The sequence below is a fragment of the Centrocercus urophasianus genome, unplaced genomic scaffold (genome assembly GCF_019232065.1).
Source record: "Centrocercus urophasianus isolate 14NV4802_14NV808 unplaced genomic scaffold, USGS_Curo_1.0 seq_12, whole genome shotgun sequence".
Classification (NCBI taxonomy): Eukaryota; Metazoa; Chordata; class Aves; order Galliformes; family Phasianidae; genus Centrocercus; species Centrocercus urophasianus.
The window spans coordinates 67,386,746-67,399,805 of record NW_024884364.1 but is presented as its reverse complement, the minus strand read 5'-3'; the positions used below and the strand labels follow the sequence as shown (position 1 = coordinate 67,399,805).

Genomic DNA, 13,060 nt, shown 5'->3' with positions numbered 1-13,060 from the left:
ATAAAATTTGAGTAAAACTTAGAGTTGCAGGAAAGTGAAAAGCTTGTTTCAACAACATTTTTATTGATGAAGAAAAGAATATATATATTTTCATTATTCTGTTGGCTTCTGTTCATCATAAATCTTATTTATATGAGGAAATAGGAAATTTCAGTGTTATGGGGAACAACTGAATGTATTGATAGAATGCAGACCGTACTTCAAGAAAGGACATATAACTAAATGCTGTTGTCCTGATAGTTGTGTTAGTTAAGTTGGATTTTAAATCCTTAGGAGGGGAAAAAAAAGGCCAACTAAATGAGAAAGATGAATATAAAGGGGCTAACTCTCCACGTAGTGATCTGTTTTGATGAGAATATGTAAAGAACTTTCCTAATGAGAATATGATAAAATTCTGAGATGGCTGGGAAGATCAGGATGCATAAGAGAACTCTTCAGTACTTGAGATGGGAATGCCTGATGTGTGTGATGCATATGTGTCTACAATGGGTAAAAGTGCAAAGAAATTTTTCAGTTCTGGAAGGCTGCTTATGAATGCTAGGCCAGCATTCATGGTATTGCTGAAATCTGACAGTATTAAGTTGCACACAGAGTTCGTTGGGCTTTTTGCTGCATGTTTTAGCAGTCCTTGTGTCTGTGGTCCTTTAGCATTCATGAACTGTTAGGAGCAGCTAACCTATTGTGCATAAGACCCACTGTGCCTCTTGATATCCTACACATTATTCTATAAATCCTGGCATTATCTTCTGGAAAGTATTTGGCTAGGAGAGGACTTTGACTTAATGATCTGAACCCCATAAGAGTTTACCTGAAGTGGACTCACTAAATAATTTCAAAATTCTTGTTTTATCACTGCATAAACTTCTATAAAGGTCTGTTACTCTGCTAATATAAAGAAACAAACCTGACAAGGTAGGGTAGTGGTTAATTATTTGATAGCAATGTAATCAATGAAACTGTGCCTACATAGCCATGTCTTTTTTTTTTTCCTGAGGCCTTTAATTGCGTTGATTTTTTTTTTGACAATTATCTGAAGTTCCAGACGCTCTAAACGAAGGAATGTAAGGGTTGGCAGTCAGCTGTATTCAATAGTGTTAGTAGATGGTGTTAACACCAAAATAACTGGAACGTAGGATTAAGCTGACAAATCCAATCCCAGTTATTGAAAGGAGCTGCACAGTAGTTACTTAATCCTGAAGTCTCCATATCGTATCAGTTACACATACCTCAGCCTTGCGCTCCTGATTTTCTGAAGTGTGTTGACAAAAACAGAGCACTCGATTAAAAAGCTACAGTGCACCCTCTGAATCATAAGAAGGGGAGTTCCATGGGCATTGCCAATACTGCGGTTTGGGTCAGAAGAGGGAGATCTAGATGAAAATTTAAGTTAACTGGTGCTTTGGTTACCAGTTCTGTAAAACAGAACTTCCAGTAACTGTGATTTTCATCCTTGCTATGAATCTAACATATATACCTGTGTTGGTCATCTGATCTCCTTCCTGTGTTAATGTTGAGTTTTGCTGCAATGAGTATCTGAGTAATTAGGTCATACAGGATTGCCTGGTCTTCATATGGGTTTAATGTAGTATTTTGCCATTTCAAACAAACAAACAAAAAAATGAAGGTGCGTGGCACCAGACATAATCAAAAGATAAGCACACAAGGAATTGGAGGCTGTCATATTTCTGCCATTCTCTGGGAGATCTGTTATGGTCATAGAGCTATGAAGCTCTCAGTCTTTGAGGGCTCTTGGTTTTGAGAAATAGACATTTTGAAGGTTCTGGGCGGGAGTTAAGTGTCTGCATGATACTTGAGTTGATTAGAGGTAGTTTCATCTTTGTAGTGGAGTCTAAAGCTGGAAGGAAACTGCATTCATGCCTCTGACAATGCCAGAAGTTAAGAAAGATCAGTTGCATTTGTTCTTTGTGGATGAATAGTTAAAGCAAACATAGAGTAACAACTTCTAGTGCTTCTTTTATTCATCTCAGGGCTGCACTGGAAATCTTTGTTATTTGAAGAGTTGTCTTTATTCAGCTCTTGTTAGCTAGTGCTGCAGATACTCAGGTCCTTTATGAATGAATTCCCAATTCTTACTGCTAGTATATAGATGGAGTTGTTGCTACACTCCTGTAATCACACCTTGGAGAAACTGTATAAAGAAAATTCCCAGTGAGTAGAAATTATATTTTAAGAGGAGGAAGCGCTTCAACAATGTACTGTGAGGTACACTGTGGAAAGATATTGAAGAAGAGGATGTTTGGCATTACAGACACAGCCAACTATTCTCATACAGACAATCTCTGTACCAAGTGTTAAACTGAGAATGGAAAGACAAATTGAGAATAGAGGCTGTAGTCTGACAAAGAGTAATTTATTTTGGGTCCGTTGTTCAGTTCCTTGATTGGCTGAGGCAAGGGTTATGCACTGCGTAGTACATGGAAGGAAACTGTCTGTGATGGTATCAGTTAGTGTCAACAAGTGTATTGAAAGGTAGTTCTTAATTCAAGGTCTCTAGCTAGTTAGTTTCCTAAACCTTGCCTGAGAGGGATAACGGTCAAGAGTCTTGATCAAAAGACTTGGTGTTAACCCACATGACCAGTTGATTTACTAAAGTTAGGGCTGAGATATATTGTCTGTAGACCAGTAAAGAGAAATATGTGGCAAGAACAAAATGGAGATCGAGTAATGAGTATGCAGAGATGCTCTGGTGGGAAAAGCTGGTAAAGAGAAGAAGGTCTATCTGTGTGAGATTGGTTTGGTTTTGTGGCTGGAAGAATATAGCTGGTTGTAAACACAGAGGATTAATGTCTCTGGATGGCTGCTTGGTTTCATTGTGATTCTGCAATTGATGTCAGGAGACATGCTTAAGCTTTTCAGCAAGGCTACTTATTTACTGTTTTTCAGTTTCAGGCACCTGTTTTGGCGGTATTCTTAAATTGGGGTGTTGATGTCGGGTGTTGATGTATTCAATGTTCACTGGATGGCTGGAGAGATTGTTAGAAACTGGTTATGACTTGGAGACTCTCTAGACACAATACCCTCAGGAATTAGAAGTATTGTGTAGCTCTTTGTAATTAATACAATATTTTACAGCTGTGGGAGTCTCTTAAACATCTTCATCCTGACTTTATTTTACGTTATGTTTTTTTTGTCTCCACCTGCTGGTACTTGGCAAGGAGGCATGTGCATGAAATTAAGAGATTAGAAATTCTTATAAGTGAGTAAAATTGAGTGTTTTATATGTATTGTATTAACAAAATCAGGAATTTGTAAAAAAAAAAAAAAAATGTGATGTGGTTTTAACTCGTAACTCATGATTTTTATAAAGTAGTACTATTACCTGAACATTTTTATTTGTACAGTAAAAGTGCTAGAATTATGTATTTCTTTGCAGTCTCCAGGTTATTTTGGGAGAATGATAGCATGCATAACGATGCACTTTTGTAGAAAATGGCAATAAATCAAGGAATGAGGACTTACAGTGGGTTTTGTTTTTTTTTTTTAACTAAAACCAAAATGAAGTAGTTCAAAATGCTCATAGTGCCACTGTGGATTTGTGTATTTTGGATAGGCAGACTTTAGCCATCTTAACTTTTTAACAGTACTGAAGGTGCTGCTGTATTTATGGAATCTGCAAGTGAAAGGCATGACATTAAATCGTACTTTCTTACAAAAGATCAAAAGTCCGTTATTGGAGATTTCAATGTGTCAGTTGTTCATGATTTTTTTCGAACTGTTTTTAGAGCACAAGATGTTTTTGTTTTCCGTTTCAGAAATACTCTTTGAAGACTAAAGAATTTGAATATGCATTATTTTTTTTTTTTTTTGTATCATAGAGTTTGCATTCTAATACATCAGAACTGTTAAAGGAAACAGATGTTTGAGTAGTACAAATTAATAACTGTTCCAGGCAGATGCCTTCAGTTCGTACAAGCTTGAACTGACGCAATTAGCGATTCTGATATGATGGTGCTTTTTTACTGTAGGTGTTGCATACATATATTTAAAAACAAAAATACAGTGGCTGTGCAAAGCTCCCCTGTTTGCAGCCTGTCTTCCTGTGAGCTGCAGTGTATCGGTTAGCCACTTGTTTGCAGGTAACTAAGTGAAAAAAAATTACCCTGTTTGTTTGTTTCCCCCCTCTTAATTCTATTTTGCAAATATATGAGTGAATTTGCAAGAGAAAAGAAATGTAAAAGTTTTCTTCCCGACTATAATCGTGGCTCTTCATCAGTCATCACTCTTCCTGCATTTTGTTCAAGAGGCTCTAATTGTCTGCATTTGGCAGGTTTAACACTTCCTGACAGAGAGGCTATTAAGGGGAAGTATTCTCGCATAACTGTCACAGGCAGGAACAAAGAACCTTCAAATTCAATGTGTGGAAACCACTAACATTCTTAAATGACCCTTTTCATGCATTTTATCCCTTTAAGCTGAAATTTGGAGGGTGCAGGGTCACGGAAAGCAGCAAGGTGTAATAAAACAGTAAACCCTGATTATTTTATTTTTTACTTTTCGGAGTTGGGGGGGATTTTTTGCCAGATTTATCTCTCGACTTAGAAACAATTGTTATTTGGCAAAATCTCATTAACAGATGTGACTGGAGTAAAAAGACTTAAAACTGATGTTGCTTTCAGGACTGCTTTGAACTTAACAAGCACCGATTTGTGGAGCAGACTAGCTAATGAAAGGAAATTAAATTTTCTGACAACTTCCCCTGCCAGCCCCCTTATTCTTCATGGGGCTGTTACTAGGTACTGAAGACTTTTAAAGAGGATTTTGTTTTATTATCGGACATAAATGAACCAGGTATGAACATTGCTTATGTATTTTTTTTAAAGTTCTGACCTGGGTGCTTTTAAAACGGATTGCCTTGAAAGCTTTAAAAATATCAGGTTTCATTTTAATGTTCATAAGTCAGCCCCCATAGTTTCAGACGCGCTTAGCAGCTGGTGGCTTCCAGACGTTACTGCCTCCCATACAGATTTTTTCATGTATGTCACTGAATAGTATAAATACTAGCAAATTTGGATGGAGTTTTCAAACTTAACCCTTTTTCCTTTCTAGACCCGTGTCAGGGAAATGGGTTGTTAGCAGCAGAAGAAAACAGAGTTAACTATGGCAGGAGAAGAGATCGGGTGGATTAAAAAATGAGAATTTCTCACGTTTTTGTTTTCTGAGTTTCTAAACAGTTTTTCTGCATCGTGTGTTCTGTAGCAGGCTGTGATGGTATGAGTCAGCTGAAGGCAAAGGTGGCATCAACCAGAATTGTTCTAGCTGTCATGCAATAGTAATCGGCAAGCTTATAAGTGGAAGCTATTGTATGAATCTTCTCATCTCTGATGCATTTTAAAATTATGCATTTCGGTTCTGTTCTCCTTAGAATGAATAAAACAAACAAACGGATCCGTACAAAAGTGAAGTGCTTATTTTTCTTCCGTAGACAAGTTTTCATCTTCGAAGAAGTTGTGCAAGATTTTTTTCAGGACCCGACTCGTACCCAAACAATAGAGAATCAACTCCCCCTACTGACAACAACCAGGAAAACATGACAAATATCTGAGAGTACAGAAACAAGCTGGCGGTGGACAAACTTTAACAATCTAATTTGTGGACCATTATTGATTGTAAACTTCTAAATTCTAGCATTAAATTCCAACAACTGCAGAAAATCATTTTGCAATCCCGTCTGTGTTTCCTGTCAGCTGATTCCTCATTGCTTTGAGTTTCTCAGTATACTAATGATGAGGTAGAATTTACATTCCACTTATGGTATTAATTTTACATTCCTCTGGCTGAAAAGGGTCAGAAGGTTGTAAAATCAAACATTAAATGAATCAGAGGAGACAGTAGTGCAATATATGACTGCCCCGAGGACATAGTGCAATGGCTGATGGGATTAACGTTGGGTCTCATTTCCTGCTTTTACAGGATGCAGATGAAGCTGTCAGAATTGCAAGGGAAATTGGTAAGTTCTTAAATTAGCTATGGTGGGATTTGTGTGCCTCTCAGCAGACATGGTTGACTAAATTGTATGTGTAATAAGTAATCCCTATAGAACAAATAATGTTTTAATAGTGCTTAAGTTCCCTGTTGCCTGTAAGGCTGGAAGAATCTAGATATTATCACCCTGTCTCTTTAACCATCACATTTTAGCTTTACAGACTTGGCTTTACAGAACAAGTGCAGCCATGATTTGTGGAATGCATATAATATGGGGTAATAATCTGGCTAAAGGGGTTATTTCAAACTGTATCTATCTGCAATTGGACATGGTATTCTTTTTACAGAAGCTAAGCATGGTGTATTTCTCCTGATACGGAGGCTGACACCGGTGATGTTATGATCCTTATTCCTCATCGCTGTGTGCGGTGCACCTAACATGAATATCTCCCACACCACCATCCTTTCTTCTGTGCTTTCCAAAATAAAGTCACTGCTCAGCTTCTGAACATCTTAAAGACTGACAAAAAGAGCAACCAGCAAACTGGCTGGGACTTGTTTTGATGAACCTTAATATGTGCTTAATGAGTTTTGGCTTTTATTAAATAGAGCTTAATATTTTCAAAAATATTTAACCATATGCTTGAAATTACACATGTTCTCAAATGCTTTCCACAAGGAGAATTTAGTGCATTAATAGATTTCTCTTGGTTTTAATTTTTTCTTTGCATCTTCTTGTTAAGAGACAGTAGCCATAAGAAGCTATTTAAGTTCATCTGTTATATATAGTTCCAAGAACCCACTTGAAATATATCTCTGCTGTGCCAAAAGCTATGTCTGTGCCTTACTGCCAAATAGAAACTGGGACTTGCACTGCTGCAGACGATCCTTCACCACTGGAACACTTTTCTAGTCTGAGTGTAAGCTGTGTTCTTAGCCTGCTCGAGTTCACTATGCTGAAGCTTCTCATGGTGGGCCTGGCTGCCTGATAGGCCAACACCACCAAACTCAGCATTTCTGTGGGTCAGCTTTTGCCCCTTTTGGGAAATCAGGTAATGACTGATCACCGTCATGCCATCAGAAATAAAAAGAGGAGATTATCAGTCAAACTATTAGGAGAACTGGCAAATGAAATTGTTTTTAGTGCATAAAAAGATGTGTATTGTACTATGAATTTATATGGTTCAGTTTCATTGCTGTGGTCAGTTTACTTTTTTTTTTTTTTTTTTTTTTTAAGATTTCCTTCAAATCACCTTCAATTCTTTTATGTAGAAAGGCATCTGATGGCTTCCTAGGTACATTTTAAAATTAATTCTTGCTTAATTTTTTTCTAACTTCTAGTGTTCTGTTGACTGGTTCCTGTTTTTGATATCAAGCAGCACTTTGGGGGTCATTATATCAAGGCAATCTTAAATCTGCAGATATTAAAGTTGATTACAGATGCCTGGGTGGTGTATTTTTTTTTAGATAGAAAATTCTAAAGCCACTGTATGAAAAAGTAGATGTCATGTAGTGAATGAAATTTGTCCCTTCTAGCTTGTTTTCACCCTTGTTGTGACTGACTGATCAGTTTCATTAGCCTTCACTCTCATCGTGATCACAGATCCAGAGACAAGCCAAATGATTAGTAATTTCAGGGGTTCTAAAATAAGATGAATTTAAACTCTCTGTAAGTCTCTGGGTGTATAATGTCCTGTGTATATGACAAGACACTCAATAATTGAATACTTTAGGATTATTTTTAAATTAACGTATGTAGGGCCTAAGTATTTTAAGAGTCTTAAAGATATATATATATATAAATACATATATATAAATATATATTATATATATATAATATATATATGTATAAATTCATTGTGGATCATTACTTAAAACTCTAAAACATTGTTTAATGTTCTCACACTGCCACTGTTTTTTTCTGCTTTCTGGCCAAAGATCCAGTAGCAGTAAAGTGACATCAGGGCTGAGACGCATTGCCTTTTATAATTCTTTAACAAGAATTTTATAAGTACAGGTGAAGAAAATCTACCTTTCACCTTCCATTTGAGATATGTTCTCCCAAGTTGTCAAGTATGAATGCTGCCAAGATACCAGGCTAAGACAGGTACTGGGAGAGGTTCAGGCACACTGCTGTAGAGGCTCCTTCTTAAAGTCACTCTTGTATTTTTTTTTTCTTTGTGTGAGCTGTTCTTTTCTTGTTATCACTTCTCACATGCTTAATCACACTGGCTCTTTTCCCATGCTGCTTTTTCCATTTATTAGTTATATGTTAAAAGCTGCCAGCTTCTTGATTTCTAAATCATCAATGAAACTTTGTGAAGTTTACCTGTCTGAATCAATTGAACTTATGTAAGTTGGTGTCTATTTTAAAGAAGAGTTGTGGAAACTTAACACTGTCTCAAAAAGTGTCTGCTTTGTAAGGCAATTTATTGATATTTTTATGGGTCCTTACAAATGATATTAACATTTGTTTGCTTGCCTCTCTCTTCCCACAATGATTCCAACCAATCCCGCAATTTTGACTGCTGCTGAGTAGTGCGGAAGTGGTCAGGAGAATGATGAACAACATTTCCTGATCCTGGCATCATGTACTCAATAACTATGCAAAGCTTAAATTCAATGAGACCTTCCTTGGCTTAGGACAGATCAGTCTTTGGTATCAATCAAAGAACAGCTATGTCTAGCTAAGCTCAAATCCCCATATTTTGAGGAAGTTGGCTAATTCTCATCTTCTACAGAAGAGTTTTTCCTTTTCATCCTAAAAAGCGGCATGTATCTTTTTAAAACCAAACCATGCTTTGATTTTCTTTTTTTTTTTTCTTTTCCCCCATGACTCTCTGGAATCTTTAATTGCCTGGCATATGAGTGTGATCAATGTGTAATCAATATGCATAAGGCTGTGGTGGAGGAAAGAAATGCTTAAGTGTTCCTGAAACTAGTTTTAATACCACAGGCCCTTGAATATTGTCTGATAGTTGAACAAAATGAGCTGTGATATATCTAAACTTAGATATTCTGTGTTATATATTTACCAAAACTCACTGGCAGCATACCTATTTTGCTGTTGAAACTGAGAAACAGTAAGTTAAAACTGGATGTTACCTGCAGAATTAAAATCTACATACTGTTTGAGAGACTAATTCTGTTAAACTGAAATTGTTAGCATAAGTGATTTTTTTTTTTTTTTTTTAAGTACATGTAGCACTGGATAAGATAGATTACATGATGGAAATTGCCATAATGCATTTGCCATAATAGTGCTTAAAACTATGCTTATTTCAGAATTCACAAACATTCTGAGCTGGACAGAATCATAGCATTACCATAAGTGCTGCAAGTTGGGTGGTATTAATTCACTTAAGATCTCACTTCTTGCTTGAAAACCATACAGAAATTGCTTTTTGCGTTATTTCAAGATTGTCCAGTAGTATGGCAGTTACCACGGGTCTGGAAAAGTAACTACAACGTTGATAAACTGCTCTAATGTAGATGATGTATATATTGCATTTCATGAAGTTGAATTGGTCTTCACTGTTTCTACATGGAATCTAGAGCTGCTGTGTGCATGCCATTTTATCTCTGAATTTATAGAGGCCTTAGAAACCATTGATAAGACTCTGGATCAGACCTGCTGTAGTCTGAATAATCCTATCCCCCTCTATGGGCAGCTTGAGAGGAAAATGTAACACTGTTTAGCAGACTTCCTTGAATGGTTCTCTTTGGTCTTTACTATAAACCTAGTAAGTAAAGATTACTTTAGACTCTAAAGCATGAAGCTTTACAGAGTTTTGGTTATCCCTGCCTATGTAAACTTGAGATTTGTGCCTTTATATGGCTATACGTTATCTTCAATGTTCTCTTGTTCTGTTTCTGCTTTCCTGCCTACCAGTTAATACTCCTGTGTTTGTTTCTTATGCTTGTATCATGTCTCTTTCTGTTTGAGTCCACTTCAGCCTTTTTAAGCAAAAGATATTTCCAGATCTTGTTGTTTTTAAACTCCTCCTAAGAACCTCCTTCCTTTAAATGACTTTGCAGAGGAGATGGGAAGGATTTATCACTGCCTCTTGACAGGGTGTGAGTAGATCTACATTTCAGAAAAACTGTAAGCATTAGTTAAGCATGTGACAGCAGACGTGACCGTTTCTATTAGGGAACTATATTCAAATGTCCCTTTCTGTCCCCACAGTGTCCTCCCAAGCCTTATTTAGGAATCATTTTCAATTTGCATGGACTGGCTGGCTTTTTCTTGTCAGACAATAACAGCTGGTCGTTTGTTTGGCTTAATTTTATGATTTTCATTAATGGTATTGGGGACCAAAAGTGTAAGGAATATTTTGGCTGTCGTAGAAACATCAAAAGCTTTCTAGGCACATCCTGAACTTTCAAGTTCCCTTATTCACACTTGGGAGAAAGGTGAAGTTTGCCGATATGAATGAGAGATAGTTTTAGGAAGTTGTTTTGAATTCAAAGCATGCCGTACTACAGGATATACAATTGTTACTAAATATGCTTCTAAACTATATAGTTTGGTACTGTATTTCTTTTAGCTTTCAAAAAACTAAGATCCTGACTCACACCTATTAAGATATTGTGTTGCAAAAGTGAAACATTACTGGTTGTGCACAGTTAGATTTATGCTGCTTACTTTTTTGTTACTTGTCAGGCTGGGAAAAAAATGCTTTTATTTTTAGATAATAATTACACAATGCTTACGATGTTTCTGATGCATACTGCATGGTATCTGAGCAGCACAGCTCTTTGGAGATGCTCTGTTCTTTAAAACAGACTGCTCCAGAAGTGTTGAATTAAGTACAGTTTACTTGTTTACTGAACCTCTTGATCGATAGTTGATGAAGATTTGCTTATTCTTGCTAACAATTCATTTTTATCACAGAGATATTTGATTTGTGCTGTAGCAAAGAAACCACTTTCTGTTTCTGAAGAATATGAGCTTAAAAAGGTGAAGTGTTTTTATTCATGAAATATTTTGTTGTTTGGGAATAATTCATTCAGATTTTTTTTTCTTTTTATATAAATGAAGTAGAAAAAGCAACCTTTTTGGTGGCTTTAGAAATCATTGCACTGACAGCTAAGTCTTGGAAAGAAAAACCTCTCCTCTCTCTGCAAACAAGAAGCATTTTAATAAACGAAGTTATTGTCTACTAGCATTATCGGACATGTGGTCAGTTGTCATGTTTCTATGACCAACTGATCAAAGTTTGAACTTCTGTCTAATTGTTCCCCGCTGTTAGGCTACCCTGTCATGATCAAGGCCTCAGCAGGTGGCGGTGGGAAAGGCATGCGAATCGCTTGGGATGATGAAGAGACCAGGTGAGATGCTGTCCAAAAGCTTGCCTTGATGAATGCTGCAGTTACTGAAGTCCCATAAAGCCACCGTGTGCTGACAGTTGAGCAGATATGAAATGTTAAACAGAAACTGGGTAGTACTTGTTTTTCTCCTTTTGGTAGAGTAAGTGGTGTATTTTGGTACATTTAAAATTTATTTTTGCTTAAACCATGAAACACGGCCCATTATTTTGAGTAAAAATTTAAAAGTTGCCCTTGCAACTGCCTTTTTAATCCAATGTCAGACTGTAAATTTGCACTGTAAATAATATTTTGCTGTATGCTTTCCAGAATGCTGATGTATTAATTGTCTTTGTGTTAAGTAGAATGTTTATTGGCCCTGCTTCACAAACATTAATGTGAGCCATTAGCTCTGTTAAAGTTGATGAGACTGATTATTCATGTTTGGAAACAGCGTTTCCAGAATGTGCTCCAGTAGCATAATTCTGTGTTTAAAATATTTGTCTCTATGAAATGCTGTGCTTTTGCCTGTTTGAAACTGAATATTGGTTTAAACACACACTTTCATATGTTTTAATGCTTTTCTGACTCCTTAACCCTTTAGGATACTCCTTACTGATTGGATATGTTTTATGATCTCCTCTGATGTTACAACAGTAAAGAGCCTGATTTCAACCTCTTGTGCCACAGTTGCAAAAAACTCACTGTAGGATTTCTCAAAGATGTGTAATAAAAAAGCCTATTTAATCTGAAAGGGGGTAACTTTCTAAATGTTTTTCTTTCCACATGGTGAAATGAGCTTGAAGTGTAATTGGAGTTTCCATTGGTTTGATTTTTAGTTGTCTGTGTAATTTCTCTGGCATGGTTTTTTCTGTGCTCTATTGATTTTTATTTTTTTTTTGTTGGTCCTGTCTCAAAACCTGAAAACAGATAAAGCTTAGTCACGTTAGCTTTATTTTTACAGTGTAATTTTATTGGATAGTATTAAAGTGCTATGAGAACACATACATGGAGTTGTAGTTCAACGGTAGTCACTGATCTTATATCAAGTAGAAATGCTTGTTTTAACAGTTAAAGGTGGGTGGTGATGAAAGCAAAATGAATGTAGCAAAATACTTGTTTCAGAAGTTGTTGATTAAGAGAACTGATGATAGAAAAGTCTTAATTACATGTGAAATAGAATTTGAAAAAATATGTAGGGTTTTAAATGGTAAATGGTTTTCATGTAAATGAAGCGGAGCATCTGACTGAGCATTTTGAAGGTGACTCAAGTTATTAGTGGCAGGATGTTATCAGACAGCTGTAATGCATATAAAGTTGTTGACATTTTCTTGCTGAATCAAAATCCATGTAATCTTAAAGCAACAACAACAAGAACAACAAAACAACCAAAAAATAACAACAAACAAACAAAAAAAACCATAAACAAACACAAACCCAAGAAGAATGCCCCAAAGCCTGTTTTTCTGCCATTGGCGGACTTGAGAAACCGGTATCTGAATGACCTTCTGTATTTCAGGGTTCCTACATCCAAGATGACTATGGAGGATTCTTGGTAGTATTTTGATGTGGAAACTGGCTTCGGTGTTGCCAAATGGGATGAATTCCAAATGCTGTTTGGGGGGAGGGGAAAAAAAAAAAAAGTTGGCTGTGGAGGGAACTTAATAATGTAATGGTGATGCAACACTTAAATAGTAGAAAGGTAGAAGACCTACCTGACTGACCTAATTCGTGTTGTTACAGAACTGTTCACAGGGGTAACTTACTGGTGCTTCTTTCACATCTCTTAAGTAGCCCAGGTACTGAA

The 13,060-nt window shown here is 36.4% G+C and overlaps 1 protein-coding gene across 1 annotated transcript in view; it reads left to right on the top strand.

The window, feature by feature from the left end:
- Positions 1 to 13,060, top strand: part of PCCA (propionyl-CoA carboxylase subunit alpha) — a 191,709-nt gene that overhangs the window by 667 nt on the left and 177,982 nt on the right. Inside the window, exons 2-3 of the mRNA XM_042811087.1 lie at positions 5,932 to 5,968; positions 11,199 to 11,277. Of these exons, the coding sequence (XP_042667021.1) occupies positions 5,932 to 5,968; positions 11,199 to 11,277 (116 nt within the window). The remainder of the gene's footprint in view (positions 1 to 5,931; positions 5,969 to 11,198; positions 11,278 to 13,060) is intronic.